General features: G+C 32.5%; 2 protein-coding genes across 4 annotated transcripts in view; both read right to left on the bottom strand.

Moving 5' to 3' along the window:
- The window catches only part of LOC111003741 (glycogen-binding subunit 76A), a 42,700-nt gene extending 23,569 nt beyond the window's left edge, over positions 1-19,131 (bottom strand). The window contains exon 1 of one of the 3 annotated variants that reach the window (XM_045630804.1): positions 19,017-19,131. Coding sequence is in view for 2 of the 3 variants with exons in the window: in XM_045630802.1 (XP_045486758.1) it covers positions 8,630-8,641 (12 nt within the window). In the remaining variant the exon portion in view is untranslated. Of the gene's footprint in view, positions 1-8,629; positions 8,737-18,922 lie in introns of those variants that run through there. The other 2 variants (XM_045630803.1, XM_045630802.1) reach the window with 2 other exon arrangements.
- A 1,370-nt stretch (positions 19,132-20,501) lies between these two features.
- LOC110991771 (SRSF protein kinase 3) lies at positions 20,502-23,345 on the bottom strand. The gene has a single exon (XM_022257259.2). The coding sequence runs from the start codon at positions 23,054-23,056 to the stop codon at positions 21,245-21,247; it is 1,812 nt and encodes a 603-aa protein (XP_022112951.1). The 5' UTR covers positions 23,057-23,345; the 3' UTR covers positions 20,502-21,244.
- Between the last annotated feature and the right edge of the window lie 214 nt (positions 23,346-23,559).

Below are 23,559 nucleotides of genomic sequence, written 5' to 3' on the forward strand. Positions count from 1 at the left end.
CGATAACTGAAAATAGACCTGTGTCTGGCAACAGACAAGTAATATCATATTGAAATACCGAACCTTTCAATGAACCAAAAATAAATTGAACCAGACACCGTAGAACAAGTGCTGATAACGAACCATTATTGCACAATAATCCTTCTAAATACTGGCGGTTTATCGGGTATATTATATACTTATCGAATATGGTACGAGGCATCGATTTAATAAGTGATTGTAAAATTAATAATAAATTAATCGGGCGTTAGTCGCTTGTTCGGTAGCCTATAAGTATTTGGTTATATATGTCACAGCCAACTAGTTCAATCAGCCGTTGAATTAATAGCCTAGCCTTTTAACTAAACAGCGCCGTTTAACTAACGGTCTGCAACATCCAACCGTAGTGTTTGTTACAACATTTAATAAACTGGATGGCTAATGCTTAGGCCATTAGTACGATAGAGTCATTATTTGGCTGAAATAAAAAAGATATACATATATATATATTTCATCTTAAAATATTCTTTAAAAAATAACAAAAATTATTCTTTTCAAATTAAAATCCTTGTCAATTCACATTATTGAATAGTTTCGTTGCGAGTTTGAGAGTAGCAGAACGTGGAATTAAATTTAAATTAACAGTCAACAAGGTAGGTAAGTAATGAAACGTCATCAATCCAAGTAATTTGCCTAGCTGTTTGATCAACTGGCTGAACATCTTACAGACCGCTAGTTAAACGGCTAGGCTGTTAATTAAATGGCTAACTAAGCTAGTTGGCTGTGATATATAGACAAGTTCCGAGTAGGCATGTAAACTTACAAGAACAAAAATAGTAATGAATCAAACATACTCATGTCACAATGAAGGGCTTGGCTTCGTGATATTTTTATTTATCTTTATTATCTGAGACATCATTCCTAATGTGTAGGTTTCTACAGGTAAGAGTACAATATTGTCAAAGGCTGCCAAATGTCATGTCATAAGCCTAAAGCTCAGTGACGGACAGCTTCACCTGCTGCTGTGAGCAAAATAATTCTGCACGAATTGCAATTATGTTCTAGTAAAAAAGAAAAGTTGTTTCGTTTCTCAAGCAACACGATTCCAATTTATTCAGTAGTCATAAGCCCCCCCGTGAAGCTGTCACTTGAAAACTAGACGTTGCATTATATGTAGAACCAGTCAAATTGTTACTGGATACAACGTTGGGCAACGGTAAGCGACACCGAGAGAGATTGCGTTGTCTGGCAATTCAAGGGCTGTATTGTATGGAAATTATGGATGTTAATAATCTCCTAAAGCGTTGGTACACAGTTAAGTACTGCTTTATTATGTGTGCTTATCTCCGAGACCGCCTTTGCTGCTTAGGTGTAAATGCATATTTCGTATGAATTTCTATCAAAAATAATAATTAAAATAAATTGACGTAATCACCAAATAAGAAAATCAAAAGTTGAACGGTCAAACTTGAACGGCCCCAGATGAGCTATAGTATGGTGGTGGAACATAAAAAGAAATTACACGCCAAATTGGTGGTATACCGTCTTGGGCTTTTCTGTAGTCGGTTAATAAAACGAACCTACACACAGTCTTTCTATATATTTGATATGCATAGATTACTCAAATGTTTTAATCGGAATAATCAAACTGCCCTACAACCCATATATGACAGTTCTTTTTTAGAAAACAGCTGGCAAGTAATTAGAATCAATATGTCCAATAACTTTTGAACGTATATTTAGGTTAAATAAAATTTATTTCAACATTTCTTATAAATTAATGTAAACATCTGAAGACGTCACACAAGCTGAGATGCATTTGGTGTTTGGCAGACTGCCACGTCTATTAAAATACATTTGATTTAAATAGAGGTTCCAAATTATTTCATCGTTTTAAGAATTGCCTACACAATATAGAATTCCTTACAGTGGATGCTTCGTAATGTTTTCTCTAGCTAATATCAGTTAATTACACGCAGAAATGTAAACAATTTAAAAAACAATATTTATTCAATACAATTAATATTTTAAATGATCTATAACAAATAAAATACTAAAGATATAGATGGTATGTATAATATGTACAAAAAGGTCAAACGTCTACGAAACTTAGAAAGGAAAAATCAATTAAAAATTATTTAATATATTTAACTAAGTAATACATTCCTTATTCGGCTGTATTGTGTGACGGTATGTTTCCTTGCCTTTCCATCATTTTAAGGATATTCTGCGATGTGTATTCACAATTAAAATATTCGTATTTTTATATTAATATTCGAATATTTCAGATAAGAAATACTCACGAGATTTCATAACATTTCTGACAACAGTCTGAATATGTTATTTAATTTTCAGTGCCATATATAGTTTGACTCAATAATAATTGGCAGGGTTCAATGACCTGGTAACGGTCTTGTTTACCGAGGGCGGGCGGCGCTCGCGCATCGTTCTGACCTTCAATGACACGAGTGGAATATAAATATTAGAAAATTTGAATTGAGTAAATGAATACTAACGACATAGAGAAAGTTTTACCTACGCTTACAATCCAATCAATTCAATTTCGCACTTTAAATTAAAAAGCCTTTTAAATAACTATTACATACTAGAATTCAGTCATTATTTCAATCGAAAAAAATAATAATTTCACAGGCAAATATTTGTTGATGTTAATTAAGACATTTGTTGATTCGTCAATTGTTTTGAATTCGACATTCAGTTGTCACTTGTTTACAAATCGATAACTTTCGCAAAAACATATTTATATCACAAACTGCAATTGCATAACCTTTCTTTACGTTGATTAATGAAGGCGTGTCCATTAAAGAATTGCGTCTTTGGCACATTACTTACACCCACATGCAATGTATTTATAAAAGTATTGTTTTATAAATGGAGGGCTCGCCTACAAAGGCATGTGATGCGAAACACTATAGCATTAGGACGCGGTCAGCGTGACCACAAAACCAACGTCAGAGGACGACATATAACAACCAAGTCTAGCATATATATCAAGAGATTACTTTGGTATTTGGAGCTACGAATTGTCTTAGGAAATTTTAAGACAGGTTCACGTTAATATAATGATATGAAGTCGGCTGACTTACTTTTCGATACACTTTGCTAGGGTGCCTCCATTATATCTCGTGTGTCTATGTGTGCATGAATACGATTAACTATATACCATTTTATACAGCAGTGTCGAAGGTTCGATCACTGGCTGTGCATCAATGGACTTTATGTCTATCTGCTTTTAATGAATGGAAACATGAGGAAAACGGCTCGCCTTAAACAGTCGACAGCATGTGTCAGTATTAAATTGAGAAATGAGTATGAAGTATATCATAAATGAGTGAAAAGTTTGCGGCGCCATTTAATTTATTTTATGGCATTATAAGTAAGTCATATTATTATTAATGAGTTCTGTGAGATAACGACTGGAGAATCGTAATAACTGAATATGACGACAAAAACCTAAACTAAAAAAAATAATAATATTCTAAATCGCATTCATGTCCATGCGCATGGTTTTATCTTTATAAATCTCATGATATCATAATTACTTAATTGAAGTGTGGTTTGATTATGGCGTAAAAATATGGACTTAAATTTTAAGACTATACGATAAAAAAATTATTCTATGGATTAGTAATTAAATTTATTAAAAAAAATTTTTTTTTCAATTAGTTGATTGAAAGTTGGTTTGAGGAAATACATAACAAACATGAATGAACAAATTTGATTTCTGTTTCCTCAAAACCGCAGATTCGCAGAGGAAATTACGTACAATGCGGTTATTGCTGTTGTAACTAACAAATAGTCCGTGCGCATGAGCACTAATACGAAGGACGGTTACTAAATCTCTACAAATTGCCGTAAGTTATTTGTCTATTGATTTAGATTGACAGCTTAGGGAGCGAGTGGGTTGTTTTGTAACTCAAATACAAGCAGTTAATAACGAATTCCTAATCATTTCACGTTATCTTATATCTTTAAACGAGTAATTCTTGTATATATATATATATATATATATATTTATTTATTTATTACTTACAAATACAATACACAAAGCCAAAACAGATTACACAGATTAAATAAAAAACAGAAAACAAGCATTAAAAGACAAAGTTACATTTAAAAGAAGAACAAAAAAAATTAAAAATTGCAAAATTAAAAAAAATATATATTTAAACAATATTGATATAATTAGAATCTCGGAATCGGCTCCAACGATTTTCATGAAATTTAGTATACGGGTGGTTCAGGTTCGGCGATATATCGATCTAGCTAGGAATCATTACTAGAAAATGTCATGTGATTCGTGTTTTATCAAATTAAACATAGAATTGCTCGTTTAAAGATGTCAGTCAAATAAAAATTTAACATTTGTTTCATCATCATTATTAGTATATGTTATTCGTACTTAAATATAATTTCCAAAAAACACAATTTATAAAAAAATGGTACTCCAGGTAATCCAGGTACTATAATTTATATGACAGACTAAAAGCTAGGCATTCAAACTGCCCATGACTTTCAAACATAGAACTCATCCGTAGTTTATGGTCCTAGGTTGTCGCCACGGGGTGAAAATATACAATTTATAGTTAAGACTTATAACGGGCATTTCTTTGAACTAAATAATTTTTTAATTTATTATTCTGTTGGCTTTCACATGATATAGATGATTATTCGTAATGAGTAATTATTACCTGGTAGGAGGTACTAAATCTTTTGGCCGCCTTCGTGATTTGGTTTTATTGTTATTATACAACAAAAATCGAGATTCCAATATTGAATTCTAATGCATTTCTAACATAGATTTTAATATTATACAAGTTAAAATGATAACAGTGATAGATGTTAAATAATTTAATTCGTACTCGCTAACACAGAATTGGATTTATGAGAATAACAACGAATAACACGTTTATTAATTTATTTATTTGTATTGATCTACTATTGCGTGATACTTATTAGTTAATTATTATTACTTACATCTTATCTCTTCCGTCTTAGACGAGACTAAATAGGAACTGGGATGTTGAATGCTTTTATATACATATAACAGTACTGCATCGTCTATTTGTTTCCGAAATAAACAGAACATTTATTATAATAATGAATAAATTATTTATGGTTTCGTAAGTGGAGACTCCCTACATTGCCATGAAATGGACTTGAGAAATTCTTAAAAGTCTGTCAACGTATCCAATACAGAATCGTGCAACACTCTGTGCACATTTTTTTCTTTACAGATAAACATCATTTTTTTAAATAAACAGAAAAATACTTTCTTCGTTGACAGTTCCTCTGCCACTATCTGGCCTCGGGTATTGCTCATGTCTCCAAGAAAATACTAAATAAAGGTTTAAGATGTTGTTTTTAATTTTGAACGTGTCACATAGTATAATCATGTATTTTATTAGCATGATAACCTCAGTTTCAATATTACCGTGTGTACCAGATACTAATTAGTTATTCTTGAAGTAAACATATAAAGGTCGATGGAAGTACCTAACTTTAATTGACCTAATTACTGAGTAAAGCGGATATAATATATCTTTGTTATTTTATATGAAAGTTTTTACTTACTCGTTGTAGTCATATGAAAAGATCCATAAGCTGTCAAACCTTTGAAGTCAATTGTCAAAAATGGATTAAATGATAAAAAGCTGTATATCTGTCAAACTTTTACCACAGCTTATAGCAGATTATAAAACTAGCCCTACTAATGTGTTTATAATTAAAACTATTGTAAATTAAATTAATAATTATTATATTAATAAAAATAAATGAGATCACAAGACAGGTCAAATACCTAACTCTTTGATAACGATAAGTTCAAAACATAAAGCAAACACGGTAATGTCAGTATATTACTCACTAGACGTAATTAGGTTTCAAATATATTTATAGAAATAAGATTGATTAATATTTTGTGTTATAAAAATATAATTATAGACCTATACGCTCCATTTACTTAAAACAATTAAAGATTTTCTTCACAGATTTGTGTAATACTAATTTCTGACATTTGTCACAGTCCATTAAGAGTTTTAATTATTTTATAAAAAAGAGTGCAAATGGCTAAAGCCTCACCTGATATTAAGTGATACTTCCACTCATGGGCACACAGGCCCGTATCCTAGAATAAAACCTAAATCTAGTTTCAAGAACTATCAACACATTTTCTGTGTCACACTTGCACCTGAGAGATTACCCCTCTCCTCTTCTCTGATAATAATATAACCATATTTTCTTCATATTTTGATCCTATTCACAATGTCCCTAGAAGCTACAATTATCTTCAATACAGTGTAAGTTACAACTCGACCAGTTTACAAATCCTATCATTATCTGGTTTTACATCTTTAGTACCAAGAATTATTAATCTCCAGAGATGATAATGTTACATAATAAATAGTTATGGTACTATACGTTTTGTAAAATCATTATTTTAATTTGTTTCGTAGTACCGACGAAGAAAGAATGCGTTGCGACGAAAGTCGACAGACAGTCGCGGCGAGAATTTCAGAACTGCGTGAACTGGAACTTTAGAGATAGTTCCAGTTCAAGCAGTTCTGCAATACTACTACATATATATATACTCATAATCCTCTGATTAAGCAGAGTAGCAAAGCCCACCCAGTAGATAATACTTCGACTCTCTTCTAAAACGTGCCTTTGGGGTATGCAAAGTCAAGACAGTTTGGCGTAATCCGATATTATTTTATATGGATATAGATTTTCGAAAGATGCGTATTTATGTTAGTATGTGAGAATTTATTATTTCAAAGTTTCCTTTCAGCTTATAAGACGCTAATTCATCTATGTTTCTGCAGATTTGGCCTGGCTTTCAATCATACTTTCACACCCACATTCCAAGTTAATAATAGTATTTTTCATAACAAATAAAAGTTAAATAATAATGTAATTAACGCATATCTAAAGTTTATTTTTGTTTGTAATCAAAGTGAAATAACATGATAGTTTGTTATTGCTTTTCGTAAATGGGTGTAACGTCTATATTCCTTGATATGTTCTTGTATACATTTCCAATACACGTGACTCTGATAGTGCGGATTTATTTATGACATTCAACTATTGATATTTAATTATTTCTGTTAAGTCAAAATAATGTACTAAGTATTGTACACATTGAAGAGGTCTACAGAAAAGTCCGTGATGGTATATTATGTCTATCTCTTATGGATAACCCACAATAACTTTTTTTTGTCATTTACTTTTTACGACAAATAATGGCTAATTTTCGAAGCGATTTTAACCAATACAGCATTAATCCTTAACCAATTAAATACCTTGAATACATTGTTCATTTAATATAGATCTATACAGCCCATTACAGCTTATTTTGCAGCGATCGAACCTGTATATTATCGGAGCTTTCCAGCGACGGAAATAACAATACATAATAAAAACCTGCTTTTCATCAGCATTGCACCCGTGCGAAGCTGGGGCGGGTCACTAGTAACATATATTTTAATAATGTGGCGCTAAAACCGTGTTGGGTCTATGCCTCAGATGTCTGAATCTGTTTCATAATAATTTGTCAACCTAATAGTTAAGTAGGTAATAGCCTCCGATTCCTGACACACCGGCGATTTTTTAAGTCTAAGGCAAGCCGGTTTCCTCACAATGTTTTCTTTAACCGTGCGAGCAAACGTAAATGCTCACATAGAAAGAAAGTATAGAGAGAGTTGAGAGTCGCTTACTGAAGCTACTTGTAAGTTTAAGACCAACATTTATAAGTTTTGGTAAGCGCTCACTAATCTAAGTTATATATATATATATATTTATTTATATATATATATATTATATCATATATTATATAAATAGCTAGGCCTACTCGACCACAGTGAATCTAGACGAGTAGAAACTGGTCATGTACTTTTGCAGTGCACAAGTGTGCGAAGCATGTTTTATGAATGCTCTGCGCACACACTCATATTTCTATGGAATAAATTTCTATTACAATATTATTATATACTTATTGTTAGAGCCACCGATCATTTTCGTCCCATATTCATTTACTTATTTAAATTGCTATTTAAAGTGATCACATACTTACTAAAATTAGCTTAGCAAGATGTATTTTCCACCTCTAATAAATAAATAATTTTATGTTAAGAGAAGACAATATCCTTCTTTATGTAAATTATAACTAATGTTTTAGTGTTCGCAAAGGTCGCTAAATAAAAAAAAACCCTAAAATTATCGGACATTTACTTGACACTAGTTTTGGATGGTAAGAGTCGAGACTTACTTACTAACGCAGTATAACTCCCGAATTTGGATTTGTTTCAATATGAGTATTAGTTGTAGTAGTATTAGTAGTAAAAATTTAAGTTAGTTTTTTTAAAGGTCTAGTATTATAAGGTCCTCCATATTTTTCTCTGATTTTTCTCAATACACTTTGATATAATTGTCTTGTTTTGATGGTCTTACGTTGACAGTGCATGATTGGAATGATTGTGACGTCACGCCTTTATTTATTTTTAATAGTCCATTTTTACGTTTCGTTTTTCATATCTAATGGAGAAAATTAAATTTAGAGTGTGACAATTAGATAACATCTCTAAGTTCTACATTGCGACGTACAGTTTTTTTTATATTAAAATAAACTTACCCGCAAGTCCATATCATACCAAACACTACACGACACTTGATACTGTTTAAAACAAAACAAATGACAGTAGCCGCCAAACGCAATGCGCAGGAGTTGAATGCGCGGGAGGACGTTCCCGACTGGAATGAGGGAGGAAGGGACGCAATCTTGTCTGTCGTATGAACTTTATCAACGAACTATGGAAATATAATAGAATTCCTTGTTCAGAAAATGTTAATATCTCTGTTTTAAAAATGCATTATTATTATTTATTATAACGTAAGAAGACTATAAGTTGTCAAAATAAAACCTTTTAGCATTTTTTATTATTATTATATTTTTTATTATTATTGTTGTTTTGTATGTTTCTGAGTGTGTGTTTTGTTGGTAAAAAATGTTTTGCCTATGTCTATGTCAATAATAAAAATATCTCGTTATTATTGAATTAGGGTTAAGGGTTGGTTTACTCGTCTTTGAGATAAGTGTTGGTCTACAGCGTGGAACTCCCATCCCTGAGTTGCACGTTCGATTCGCCACTTTTTCTTCAGTATATGTGCGTATTCAACACTTGCCTAAACATTGTGAGAAAAAAGGCAAGCTAGACCCTAGCTATAGACCCAAAAACGGTGTGTGTCAGGCACAGAAGAACTACATATTTAAAGATAAATAAATGATCACGAAACGTATACAGAAATTTGAGACCCAAACCAAGGTTGCAACTGCGCTCTTATTATTTCACTCAAAGTCTAGTAGTTTTCAAACCGGGAAATAAGATTTCATTTGTAGAATCAGTGGAACAAACACACACACATTTACGTTCTTTGTTGTTAACAAAATGAAATATGTGTGTGTGTGTGAAACTTTCAAATTTAGCATACGGAATTTCCGTAATCTCCCTAATGCATTGGGGTATCAAATTTCAAGAAACTGCGAGCCAGAGTTCACTATAATGTTTATTTAATCAAGAGCTCAGACTTCTATGTCTTACAATTCTATACAATTCTATACCAAACGAATGACGACTAATTGTACTACGCTTCTAATTTCGACCTGAAAACAATAACTTTAAGGTCCATAATTGTCTGAAACACTCAGAAATACCAATTAAATCAAAAGATACGACTTGAAGTTTCAGTACTCAAAATACACTAAGAAAACAATCTAGACCTATTTAGCAATTATCTTGTTCAATTTATGCCTGGCCGAGCTTTCTCTTATCGCACAAGGGTTAACAGTATTCGCGTGGAAATGTACCACGATGTAGTCTATAAAACAATGTCCTTTATCTATATATAGAAGGGGCGTTGTGAGAAAAATTGGCACACGATATTTTGTTGCGTGCATGAGTATTAAAGAAACTGCATTTATTGGAATGTAGATGGCGTTAGTTAGGTTTAAATGTAGGTGGACGGTAGCTGAGTAATAATAAAAACTACACAAAAGAAACATATCTAACTTATAGTGTAAAAATAACCATAATGGTCGTCTACTTATATAAATACATTTACTTAATGATATACTATCTACTGTAATAAGCTATATATAAATTTTGACTTATGTTCCTTTAGAAAAGGGCGTACCAATTCTTAAAAGGTCGGCAACGCATTCGCAGTCATTAAGCAGTCTCCGACTAATTCCATATTAAACTCCAAGTAAGTATTAGGATCAGAAGTCGAAGGCGAAGTCCCTTATAAACATGCTACACGTTTTGTGTCAATTGTCTGACTTTTTTGATAAAATAATCATTTTTTATAAGTTACTTTACTCCATATCGTTTTTCTATAAATTACTCTCAACAACGATTTATTTTTCATACTGTCACATAGCTTACTGTCCATTTCCGTTCGACAATATTTATGGTATAAAACAAAGACTCGGGTTAGACAAAATCACTCTATGACAAGCGTGACCCACTACCCGCAAACGATTTTGTATGAAAATGGTCACGTGACAAAAGGTGAAGTTATATCATTCCCATATCTAAGAACCAAGTAGATAACTTGAGTCAGTACAAAATAAGTACCTAATAATCTTGTAGTTGACATATTACTTGCTTACTTTGCATTTTTTGTCTAAATTAAATGTTGAATGTACGTGCAAATGCTTCGATCATTGTGTACCTTTCTCACCATATCACAATCTATGCGTATTAAAGCGGAAAGCGCTTTTAGAATAAATAAAAAGCGATGTGTCAAGTAATTGAATTTATTATTCTACAGGTTACCATAGTTTATTTACCTTTATTATGCCGACCTCCTGTTGGCGTTAATCTTTTTGAACGACCTCAAAAAATAAGAAGTATATATTTGCGTCTATTTTTTTATACCATTTCAGCGATTATTTCCGAACTAATTCAACTTAGGGTTCTTCAAGAAAAGAGCGTACTAATTTTTAAAAGCCCGGCAACGCACTCTCGAGCCCTCTGGCATTGAGAGTTCTATATAAAAAATAGGACAACAAATTTATTTACATTCTTTCCACACATGGAAATCTGTTAAAAATAAAACATATATATTTTCAGAAAAGTCAAATCCTCATAACTATGAAACACATGACTATTGATTTTGACTTTATTGCGAATTCTCTATATTTACTGCGTATTGCGCTCTGAATTTGCAGCGCTATGCTGTGTAAATGACAAAATTGACTTTGAAAGTTTACGCTCGGTTTTACTGTTGGCACAGACGACACAAACAACTTTATTCTTAATTGTAAATCAAATATGTATATTTCTTATTTTACCCAAGAATATTTTTGTGCAGTTCCGATTAGCATGTTAGACAAAATAAAAAAGCAATTTTAAAGCAAATATAGCATATTAATAATGCAAAATATTGAATATTGCAAAACACAATGGGTAGGCTACATTGTGTTTTGCAAGTGTTGTAAGTGACTTTAAAACATGATATATCTAAAACTACGGTCGCCGAGGTCGAAAAATCTAACCCGTTATACCTTCGCATCTGGCGTTCCACGACAGATCACTTTATAAGGAACTTCTTGCCACATACCACCTTATGGAAGGTGCCATTCCAAGTATTTCCGTTACGACTTAGGGGGCCTTAAAGGCCGAGAATGCACTTGCAACCCCGTGGTGTCGCGTCCACGTATAGTGACACTCCTGCCCATTAGCCTCCTGTCTCATAAATATTTTTGCCGTGAACTTTATGCGGGCATTATCTTCTGGAAAGTTTTTATTTATCATGATTCGTGGTAAATTCGAAGGCAGTTGTTATGATGTTCAAATAAATTAATTAAACTCCTTGTTTGAAGCTAGATGTTAACCTAGTGGGGTTGCGACGCTAACAAAAAACTAACTTGGCTTTAAGGGTTCTTTAATCTCAGAGACACTTTTGTTTCTTATAAAAAATATAAAGATAATACGACATAATCGGAAATAGAAACTTATGTTACAATTTATGAGTGAGAGAAAAACTATGGGTCTCATTTTGGCTTGAATTTAAATTCAAAATTAGAACGTACTCCTTCAACAACGGCAACGCAGCCACTAAAATGGGTGTGGGCTGCGATGACTGCCCTTCTGGGCGTCCCGCAAACTCGTTTGCCTCCCTATCATATAAAAAAAATTTTTCGATGATTGCTTACATTTAATTTGCGCTCCTAATCACTACATATTATAAAACAAAGTCGCTTTCTCTGTCTCTATGTCCCTTTGTATGCCAGAATCTTTGAAACTACGCAACGGATTTTGATGCGGTTTTTTTAATAGATAGAGTGATTCAAGAGGAAAGTTTATATGTATCCATTAAATAGTAGAGAAGTACTGTTATTTTTGAGGTTTCTAATGTGATGTCGTAAATAATTTTTTCCGCTTACATTGCAAACGCAGGCTGAACCCTACGAGTTTTATCAAAATAATGTACTAAGTATTGTACACATTGAAAAGGTCTACAGAAAAGTCCATGATGGTATATGTCTATCTCTTATGGATTACCCACATTTTTATATACAACGTTCACAGATTTTCTGTCTATTTAGTATCAGCATTGCACCCGTGCGAAGCCGGGGCGGGTCGCTAGTTATTAACTAAAATATATGTGTAACTTAACTAATGTTTGGCTACTTTCATAACTCCACGGTTACGTATAAATCAAGTCTGAGGTTCCCGTCCTTATGAAGCGGCTTATAAAACTTGTAACCAATAGCGACAATATTGGCGTAATTTTTGGTTTGATTAAGAAAGATACTTGTGTTCTTAAAGGCAGTATGACAGAGTGCAATTCAAGCTCTGTGGTCAACCACACCTTGCACACATAGATAATGATGTATCTCATTTCAATATGCGTAAACAATTAAATGATTTACGACTAGTAAGAACTATGGCGTCGTCTACGGGGAATTTGGAAAGTCATCTAGTTAAAGTCAACTAGAGATATGCAGTAAGTAAATTTAAGCGTTAACAGGAAGCGAATGGAGAAAGAAAGCCATGGACAAAGTCAGTTGGGAAAAGCTGAAGGAGGCCTTCACCCGCGAAGGGGTTTCGATCGACGGTACTCATATTTAGCTCAGATATAGGATATATAACAAGATAAATAAAATAATGTATACAATGTCAAAAATATAAGCTGTATTCTTTTTTGTCACGGTTGGAGATTAAACGGGTTTTATTATTATTGTAAAGTAACTTTATAAGGCCGGTAACGCATTTGCGTGCTCTCTGGAGATGTAAGTGTCTATGGGCGGCGGTATTAGGTACTTAACATCAGGTGAAGAGGCCCCCTCGATCGCTCCTGTTCCAAAAATACGTCAAATGAGAAGAAATGAGAGGAACACATAATAATTAAAATAGATGTCATATTGCAACGGTGAACGGTGCGTCAACAGAAAGTCACTTTTATTTAAATAAAAATTATTTAACACTTACTTATTTCATTATTTACATGATTCGTGAAATGATGTTTTATTTTAAAATCATAACAGATAATCTATAATTAAATATACAAAGGCTTGCCAACACTTAGCACATACATTGCTATATAATATAAAATCCACGATTTTTTGCGACAAGCACCTAACAAACATGAAGAGGAAAAAAGCATAATTTGGAAAAACTAAAGGCGCCATATCCAAATCATTTTCACGAAATATATATTGCTCACACAAACTTGTTTTTATTATTTTCATTTAAATAATAATCTGTTATGATGAAATGTCGTTTATACCAATTTAATAGTGAACTGTCTCCTGCTAATTTTTATTAATTATAAATACAAAGTTAAATTTAATTAAATAAATTCTTTTAATATAGGTTAATTAATGATAACTTAGGAAGACACTTAAAACGACTACTGCTCTGTGGTTTTTGGCGCATCTTCTAACAAGCTTAATGTGGATTTTATTAAAGCTATTAACCTAAATAAGTCTTAAAATGTATTAAAGAATAACGTTGAATGCATGTCTTAATTATTATGTAATTTACTCCGCGTAAACAATTCTCGCGACTTAAAACTTTAAATAAAGTTTCGAAACTTTTCGCAAGACTACTTTCCAATTTCTTGTATTATCTTGTATTATAGCTAAAAACGATATCTTGATCGAAAGATTTATTCTTATATAAAAAAATATTATATCAAAAATAAAACATAGGAATAGTGCTTTTCGAAAGCAAATTCGCTTGCTCGGTGAAGTCGAACGTCAAACGATAGTCAAATGTCAAAATTTTATTCTAACCGAAGACTTACATTTTGACAACCATCGATTCTTCGTTGGCTAAGTCGATACTTATATATACCCTGATTGCATTTCTAACCCGTCTTTTAGGGCATTTTGTTGAAAGACTTTTTAAATAATTATTGTTTTTTCTGTTGTCAATAGCATTTGGTAGTTGCTTTATTACAAAATTTTATATCTACACAGCACAATTGTAGCGTCAATATCTATTTTCATAACAAAATAAAGAGTAAAGGAAAATTCCGTTCACTATATTAAACCCTCAAGAGTTTATTTACATTGACAACGAATTATCAATAGAATTTATGTCAATAACTCAGTAATGTGTTGCGTATACTTTGTTGATAAGTTATGGCATTTTCTTTTATTTTTAATTAAGTACTAATGTTTTTGCTGATCTTTGCACAGAGCTTTAAACAAATTGTCGATTTGGCTAAGGCTCGATCGATGAGCTTAATCTAAACAGAGAGGGGATATTGAAGAAAAATAGTTTGGTTAGTAATTGGTTTAATATTGGAAAGTACTTAAATTAGGAATTAAAATTATTCGAATAAAAAAACACAGAATTAAGGTCTTTTTCATTCATTTTCATATTATAAATAAAAAAGGATTTCACATTAAACTGATAGGAATTCGATTCTCTTTTTTATTAGTCTTGGCACAGACCGTAGCGAATCACATATTCTAAAGAAAGTCTAAATATCTCTTGCCTGAAAGAACTCGCTTGTAAGCGATAAGGCCGCCTTATAACTTTTGTTACTTGTTTTTTTTTAATACTGTTGCTAATTGCAAAACTCGAAGACGACAGGGCCAATTCAAGTAGGTTTTTTTCCTGAAATTTATAAAAAAAGAAATCGGAAAAATATTTGATGTGTTTGATTTTGACAGATTTTTTTTTTAAAGTAGATACTAACTTCTGAAGTCATTTTACAGAAGTAGCTTAATTCCCCCTTATGAAGTATGTTGTCGCAAATGGGAAAACGCTCGTGTCGAAGCTACTCTTGTTTCTTCAAGGTTCTTGGGTCAGCAGGATCAAGCCAGCGCCAAGCGGCTTCGGTGTGTACACAGCTTTAAGTTCGTTTGATGGTTGTTTAATTATGATGTATGTTTACGGTTATTGTGTCAGCGGGATGCTTCACCCATATCCACTCACTTATAACAAAAGAATAAATTTACGAAATGTAATTAATACTATGAAATGAAATGCTTATAATGCCGAAGAGTGCTTGCGTCTGGCTATACTCTCGGGGCATAATGTCTGAGTTGCGGATTAAAGTAGTCCCAACACTTATAAAACTAAGAAAGACAGTGAGCAAAATGTACAGCGTTGGCAAGTACAATGTATTACACCTATAAATAACAAGATTATTATATTATATACACCGGAAAAGAAGTTCTATCGTCTTGTAATTATTCTATTTTAGTTGGTAACTTCATACTGAGTTAAGACGGTAAAAAACGCGTTGGTACTTCCATCAGTGGGGTTAGTTTATTACGTTTTAGAAATTTTACGTGAAGACACACCTATACGTTTGTAAATATCGTGTTCTTGGCTCGTCGAAGCATAGCTGAAATGCATGACCAGATCAGGCGACATTTTTGGCATGGTCCCTATATTTAACGAACTCCGTGCCAGACAGAACACTTCCTATGGAACGTACTGTAAGATGCATTATCTGACAAGCACGCGATGATTCATTTATGTTTCAATTAGCTTTAAAGCAGTGTCTACGATTATCTATTATTATTTATATGATGAAAGGAAAATTTCGATATATTTCAAATTTGATAGTAGTATCATTATTAAAGCATCGAATATTAATGTTCGTAAGGAATATGTGAAGATATATCATGGTAAACTATTTACTGACGACGTGAAGTGACATGGTACGCTTGCTGAGGAGAAAAAGACGGAGACTCTCGATATCATCTTTGGTATCGTATACTACGTACCGTAATATACGTACGTATACGTATAGTAATATTATAAAGACGTAGGTTTGTTTTTGGTATACTTGTAACGAATAAACTCAATCATTTCACCAATAGACATAGAGAAAAAAAAAGTCACTTGCGCTAAAACCTTTTTAGGTTTGCCGTCTGGGCTTTAGATTTCTGTATCAGTTTCATGATCATTGTCAGTTAAATGCGCACAGAGAAAGAAAGAAAGTCAATAGGTGTACAGCTGGTAGTCATGCAACACTGATCCTCGTATTTTTAAAGCATTATTATTGATGACCAGCGTAGTATGTAACAAACACTAATTGATTCGTATAACATAATAAATTGTTCATTATTAATTTAAAACCAATGTAAAAAGTATTCAGTCCCATTAGAAAGAACACTTTGCTATCCGAAGAATAATCGTGAACTGAACAGACAATTGAAAGTAAAATGATATAGTTTATGGCGGCATAAATCACACTTGAAACTATTCTCCAATAAAACTGTAATGTACGCCTGTGTTCTTCAGCCATCGAGTGATACAGACATCATTATTATAAGGGATTTTTATTATATATCTTTAATTTCCATTATCTTCTAAATATATATAAGAAGAATTCATTGTTTGTTTTCGTACATATCATGTTATACATTTAGCTGTAGGACTACTGAACAAAAATATAGGTATTTATTTGAGGCTTATATATGAGTATATAAAATGTACAATGCACATGCATTGTACACTCGCTCGTACATTGAAAGAACACATCGAAAACGTGAGTTGTGTCCCAGAAGGGTAACTACTTGCCTATTAGAAAAAGAAACAACGAGACAGATACACAAATCTCAGAGCCATACCTAAGAGGTTGCAGCCCCACGGGGTTTTTTGGTTTGGTTAGTTAAAAAGTAAGTTTATTGTAACATACTTTTTAACCAACCAATAATTCGGCATTAAAAGCATAAGGTTTTAGACAAATCATAAGCGTAATTATGCGTTCACTTTTTATCTAAGCGAACCGGAGCACAGATCTCCCCATTGGTTTATTAATAACCAATGGTTAAGGAAACCCTGTGAGTAGGTACTTGTTTCACCTAGTTATTATAATTTTCCGCGAATACTAAGAAAAGTGCCAGATCACGTAAATATTCTTTGACACGCAATACGCGAAGTTTAAAATAATTATTTTTAATATTAAACTAGGAACGAGTATGTACTTAATAACGTTTGTTTTAAAAAAAGGTTTGCCACTGGGACTTTTCAATAAAAGTTCTGGAACCAAAAAAACATTAAAATGTAAACAAAACTAACTTTACATATTAACAACTTAACTAACATTATGATAATTTTCTTATTATATAATTTTAAGAAAATTTATATGACATGCCTAAATTATTGTGAGGATTTTTATAATTAATCGATCTAAATGTACCGTGTAATGTAACGTGTATTTATTTAAACACAGCATGCTTTATACTTAAGTACCTGGATGACATTTCATAAATTTCAGTGGAAATTTTATTATATTATGTACTTACACATCCTCGGAACAGAAGCGTTAGGGTCTACGAAAGTGACCGTTGTAAAGCCAAGGGATTTAAGAAGTAAAGCATTCATTTGAGACATGCTTTGAAACGTATACTTAAAATATTCATAAAAATGATTTCAAATATACTTTTCAACGTTCAAAATCAAATATTTGTGGTGAGAAATGCAAAGATACTTTCATGGATTATTAAAAAACTTTCAAAGACGAACATTTCCGTTGTTTCTGCGTTACTGTCACCGCAGGGGAAACTCTTAAGAAAATATGAACATTTTATAATATTTTTCAGCAATACGTCGCTCCTATAGACTATATTTTAGTTATATAGACTTCCTCAGAATAACTGAACTATCGAACACAAAAAGACTACATTACATTATTATATTGTATACAAATATACAATTCATTCTACTCCAGACGAAACTACCTTTTGGAAGAGGCAACTAGAATCATCTTTATATTTTATTTAACGTTCAAAAGTGCCATTTTAGGTGGTTTATTGGAATAAATATTTGATATTTGATTTTTTTAATAGAATCAAATAGTTCCTGAGATTAGTATAAACAAACCAGCAAACATTTCTGCCTTCATATCTTCTAAATATCTTATTAAATTCTCTCTTTCCTAAATGAATTGAACCTGTATAAGTTTCATCGAGGATATTGTTATTAGCCCAAAGCCAATTTATACACAAATGAAACAACGCAAAAACAGGTTTTATGAGTATGAAATATCTCTCCTCAGTATAATAGGTGAATAAATTTTAAAGTAAATATTATTAAATTTGACGTTTTCTTTTAGTCCTTGATTGTAACAATATTTTTTGTGACGCTCATAATTAATAGCATGTAACGTAACATAGGTATGGAAATCGAAGCACAACGCATGGGAATTTATGAATGAATACTATCTACAGTTCACGTAATAGGACAGTGACCTATGCCAAAGGCCAAGGTCAAAAACGGACGTTAAATACGCTCAGACTTATAAATTACTACAATATCAAAAAATAATTTTAGTAATAGAATGATTGGTGAAATTGAGATGGATTATTTTATTAATTAATACATTAAAAATAAAATATGTATGTCTTTTCCAACGAAACCAGAAAAACTGTTTAAAATCTTTCACTTACCTTTTTCATTCCCGCCACTTAAAAAAATCAGTTTACATCACAAATCACCCACAGAGTTTAGTGCGTAACGAAAGAGAAAGTGTTATTTACGTACCTACATGTGAGACGTCAAAGATTTTCGCGGCGACTGGCAGTAAGGACGCAAGAAGGTCGCTTGCAGTGTCGCGCATGCGTCATGATGCTCACAAAGTATTCTTGTTGCCAAAATCATCAAAATATTTCATACACTAGCGACGGACCTTGACTAGGTTCGAATAGGACTATCATTGTTTGTCATGACGAGAATAAACTGAAATAATTACTTACTATTTCCCTGTTTGCAAGGTGATAATAATAGTATTTTAATTGGGGCTATACGAGACCCAAATCATGAAACAGAACTTATTACCTACCCATTTCATGACAATGATTCGTAGATACTATAGCTCCTTACCGTTTTTTTGCATGTTTGGGCCTGATAATAATAAAAAAAGTCCTCTATATAACTGTGTTATTTTTTTTTAAATAGATAAAATAAAAACTCTTATATGGAACTAAATTTATCACTTACTTGTGGAGTACAGACTACATACATATTTTAAATAAAAGAAGGTACCTACTATATAAATTAGAATGTAACGTTTCCTACTTTAGTTGGAATCTATTTGTGATAAGTAGCTTAATTGTAGAATTAATCACATAAAAATATGGTTAAATTAATAATACATATAATGGCCAACCAAAGAAAAATATGGCCAACGTTCACTATAAAACAAATGTCGACGATATAACAAACTACTGCAATAGGCATATGTTTCAACACTTTCTTCTTAAAATAAATTCTTATTGTAAAAATTGTGCCCTGGTACCAAGTGTTCCCGATGATATAGCTAACGCCATCTATGCGAGATGTCTTTTTTATTCAAAATGTATTAACGAAAGTTTTAAAGCACGGAAATAATATTTATTTTATTTTATTACGTGAAATTTGAAATATAATTATCACTTGACTGTTATTTCAAAGGTTTTTAAATTAATATAATTGTAACAAAAATAAGTCGTTAACCTTATATATTAAATGCGACGTTCATTAACGAGATGTCGCTGAAATAAACACATTTAAAATTTTATCCTATTAGAAAATGACTAATTAGTAGTAGTTTCAAGTATTCCCATATTTCAAAACTTGTAAACATCGACATCAGTCTCTTTGACATATTTTATTTTTGGTAGGTTCTCCAAGTAACTCTTGCAAAATATTACATTCCTTTACTTGTTTGTTTTTTATGTAGAATGTATGATCTATATCTAGATTTAGTATTTTACACACTCAAACATGTTAAGCACTTTTTCTTTTTGCATTGAACCTTTAATTGAATGTGCTCAGGTTACCGTAACATGGCAGCTCATATAACATTATTGTTTGCATTATACAATATCATGTGTGGACTGCTTTGGCAAGGGCACAATAACGCCAACGATTTCCTGTTCCACATATAGAAAATAAATAAGAATAATATTTTATCTAAGTTAGTAAACAAATGATAATTTCATAAAAGAAGTCTGCTATAGTCAGGATAAAAATAAATTAAAGACATAATAACAAGCTCGTTTTACAATTTTATTCATGTAAATTTGCAGATATAATTAATACAAATTATGGTCATGTAAACTGGGTTCTATGTTAAATAATATATCAACTGGTTAAGGTCACTGTATCACGTTGCCTCTCATCTCCAAACATTGTAAATTTCTTTAAGCGACTTGTGTCATTCAAATATAAAAAGGCAGTCTCGGAATTGTGGTATTACAAATAACGCTTTACTCTCTAATACATGAGATTTTTGTGATAGTGATTAAGACAAACTTAAACTATGTGAAATATCTATCCAAATGGCTACAGTATACATGCATGACATTAGACATTCTCACATTACAGGTGGCTTTAGTGCATTACTAAATCAACTAATAATTTACTAAAGGTTAATGTGATAATACCTATATTGTCTATCATCATACATCACAATTTTTACTACAGCTATCTGTACAATTATTTATTGGTGTTATCTGAATGCCAATAATGCTCATCTTGTATAATGCACTATATTTGAGCAGCAGGTATTATATACAGTGCCACTAATATTAATCTCTTTATCAGCATTTATATTGTACATCATTGTATGGAATCAAGGACAGCTAACAATACAAGTACAAACAAAACCATTCACAGACAGATTTATAAATAAACTTTTGATTAGAACAGAAAACATTTAAATACTAAGTGTGTCATCACTACTGATTTCATGAATACTAAAATTATTCATACATCCAAGAGAGAGCAGCTCAGTTATCCTCAGATTCATTTTGTTCCTGTGGGGTTGGCTTTAACCATGGGTGTTGAAGACATTCATAGGCAGTAGCTCGGCGATTAGGATCAAAGTCTAACATAGGTTTCAAGAAATCTGCAAACTCCTCAGCATCATTCTGACTCCATTCATACTTTTCAGTTAGGACAGAGACTAATCCCCATGGCTTCAAACCTGTTATATTTCTCAACTCTCCTTTTTTGTTGAAAAATATCTTTGAGTATTTTCCAGAAGCTGCTATTCGTTTAGGGATGTCTCCTAAAAGTTCTATTATGTGAGCTAGATGATCTTCATCACGACTATAGCCCTCTCCAGAGTGGGGTTCAAATAAGTAGTCTCCCGTTGCTAATTCAAATGCCATGCAAGCTGTACTCCAAATGTCAGCAGATGTTCCATAACCAGCACTTAACAGGACTTCTAAAGAACGATACTGTCTAGTTTGAATGTCTTCTGTAAAATGTCGGTGAACCCAACAGGCATTACCTAGATCAGCAATTTTTACTTCAACATCACAAATTTCAAAGGCTGGGTCTGGTCTTTTTTCATCAGACGTCTTGTTTGTGATATTAAAAGACGGAGGGGTATCAGTCAGTTCACCTTCTGACATTGGTGTTCCTGCATCATCACCACAACCATACTGTTTGCTTCTAACCTGAACAGCTTCAGCATCAGTGTCAAAAGCTTCTTCATCTGCTCTTTGTAGGTCATTACAACCATTAACAGTAGACTCATTTTCAGATCTAGTCTCAAGAACACTAACATCCTCGAATGTTTGAGGTGAATCATCATTGTCCTGAGACATTGGAGCTGACTCACTATTATTGGAACCTTTCTTTTGCTCCTCGATCTCTTCTATTTGTTCCATTTGCTTCTTTAATAGCATTGATTGCCGTTTTGCTTTTTTCTTTAACTTTTTCTTTTTATTCCTACTCATTTTACCTGTAACTACCTGCTCTTGAAATTCCTTTGGTGCCGTGCTAATCAGAGAATGAGGTAATCTGAGACCCAAGGAATGTAACTCAGTAGCTTCTGCTGCTAACTTTCGTATGTATGTTTCGTCAACACACACTAAAACATTTTCAGGCTTTATATCAGTGTGAATTATCTTACATTTAGTATGAAGATAATCTAAGCCTTCTAAAACTTGATGTATTATGGTTTTTACATTTTCTCGAGGTATACCTCGATAATTAGACTTTAAAATCAACTTTAAAAGGTGATGACCTAGAACTTCAAACACCATACACACATGTGTGCCATTAACACCAGTAATTTTAAAATCATTTAATAATTGAACAGTTTTATTCCTTTTGGGATCAGAAGGGTCACTGTCTCGGACAGCTTTAAGTATTTTAATTTCATCTAGGGCAGTCTCGGTAAAATGCGGCGCGGATTTGACCACTTTTAAGGCAACGAACCGCTTATCCACAAGATCCCAACACAGCCACACAGTAGAAAAATGACCCCATCCTAGCTTTCGAGTGACGTGGTATCGGTTAAGGAATAAGTCTCCGATTTTGACAGGATGATAACCACCCTTGCAATAGTCTGCACTGTCTTCCTGTTCCTCATCATCACTTGCGTACTGCTCGTCGTCATCTTCTTCGATAGTTTCATTGGAAGAACTATGTGTCGGTTCGAGACGATTCTGAGTTTGATTGCGCAGCCCGTTTCCTTGTACACCAGCGCCGTGCTCCTCCTCTCGGTTTTTCTTTTTGCCTAATTTATGACGTTTCTTTTTCGCCTGAATGGCGAGAACCCTCCTATTTACATCTGATTTAGAACTCATTTAGCAAGTTACAACACTTTTAACCAGTTGCGATATAAGTAAATTTATCTTTTCATCTCAATCTTTTTGTTTGAGTATGGCGGCCGGTAGCAGACAGAACAAAACGCGCTCGCTCAAGAAAATTACGAGTGTTACCAACGTTAGTCGTTAGAGTGTTAAAAGAGTAGTAGTGGTACTTTCTAAAGTATTAATTAATGGATTCCAAATACCAAAATAATTTTAAAGTAGGGACATTTATTTCTTGTAATTATCTTTCGCCAGTTATCCAGTAAACTATAATGATAACGCTTAAAGTTAAAACTCTAAAGAATTTTAGACTACCAACACTGCTGTACGTCACTAATAACAATGAAGTCATTATGTATTATAGGGAAAAATGGTGATGTCTGTGGATTGTGTGTATATCTCATACATAACATAACATGAAATAATATTATTATTTACATCTGATCGTCTGTACTCTGTAGTATTATCTGCGGGGTCGATTCGATATGCCGGCTCCA

The sequence above is a fragment of the Pieris rapae genome, chromosome 13 (genome assembly GCF_905147795.1).
Source record: "Pieris rapae chromosome 13, ilPieRapa1.1, whole genome shotgun sequence".
Lineage (NCBI taxonomy): Eukaryota > Metazoa > Arthropoda > Insecta > Lepidoptera > Pieridae > Pieris > Pieris rapae.

Coding starts and splice junctions, on each gene's coding strand:
- LOC110991771 (XM_022257259.2), bottom strand. CDS start 23,056: ATGAGTTCTAAATCAGATGTAAATAGGAGGGTTCTCGCCATTCAGGCG.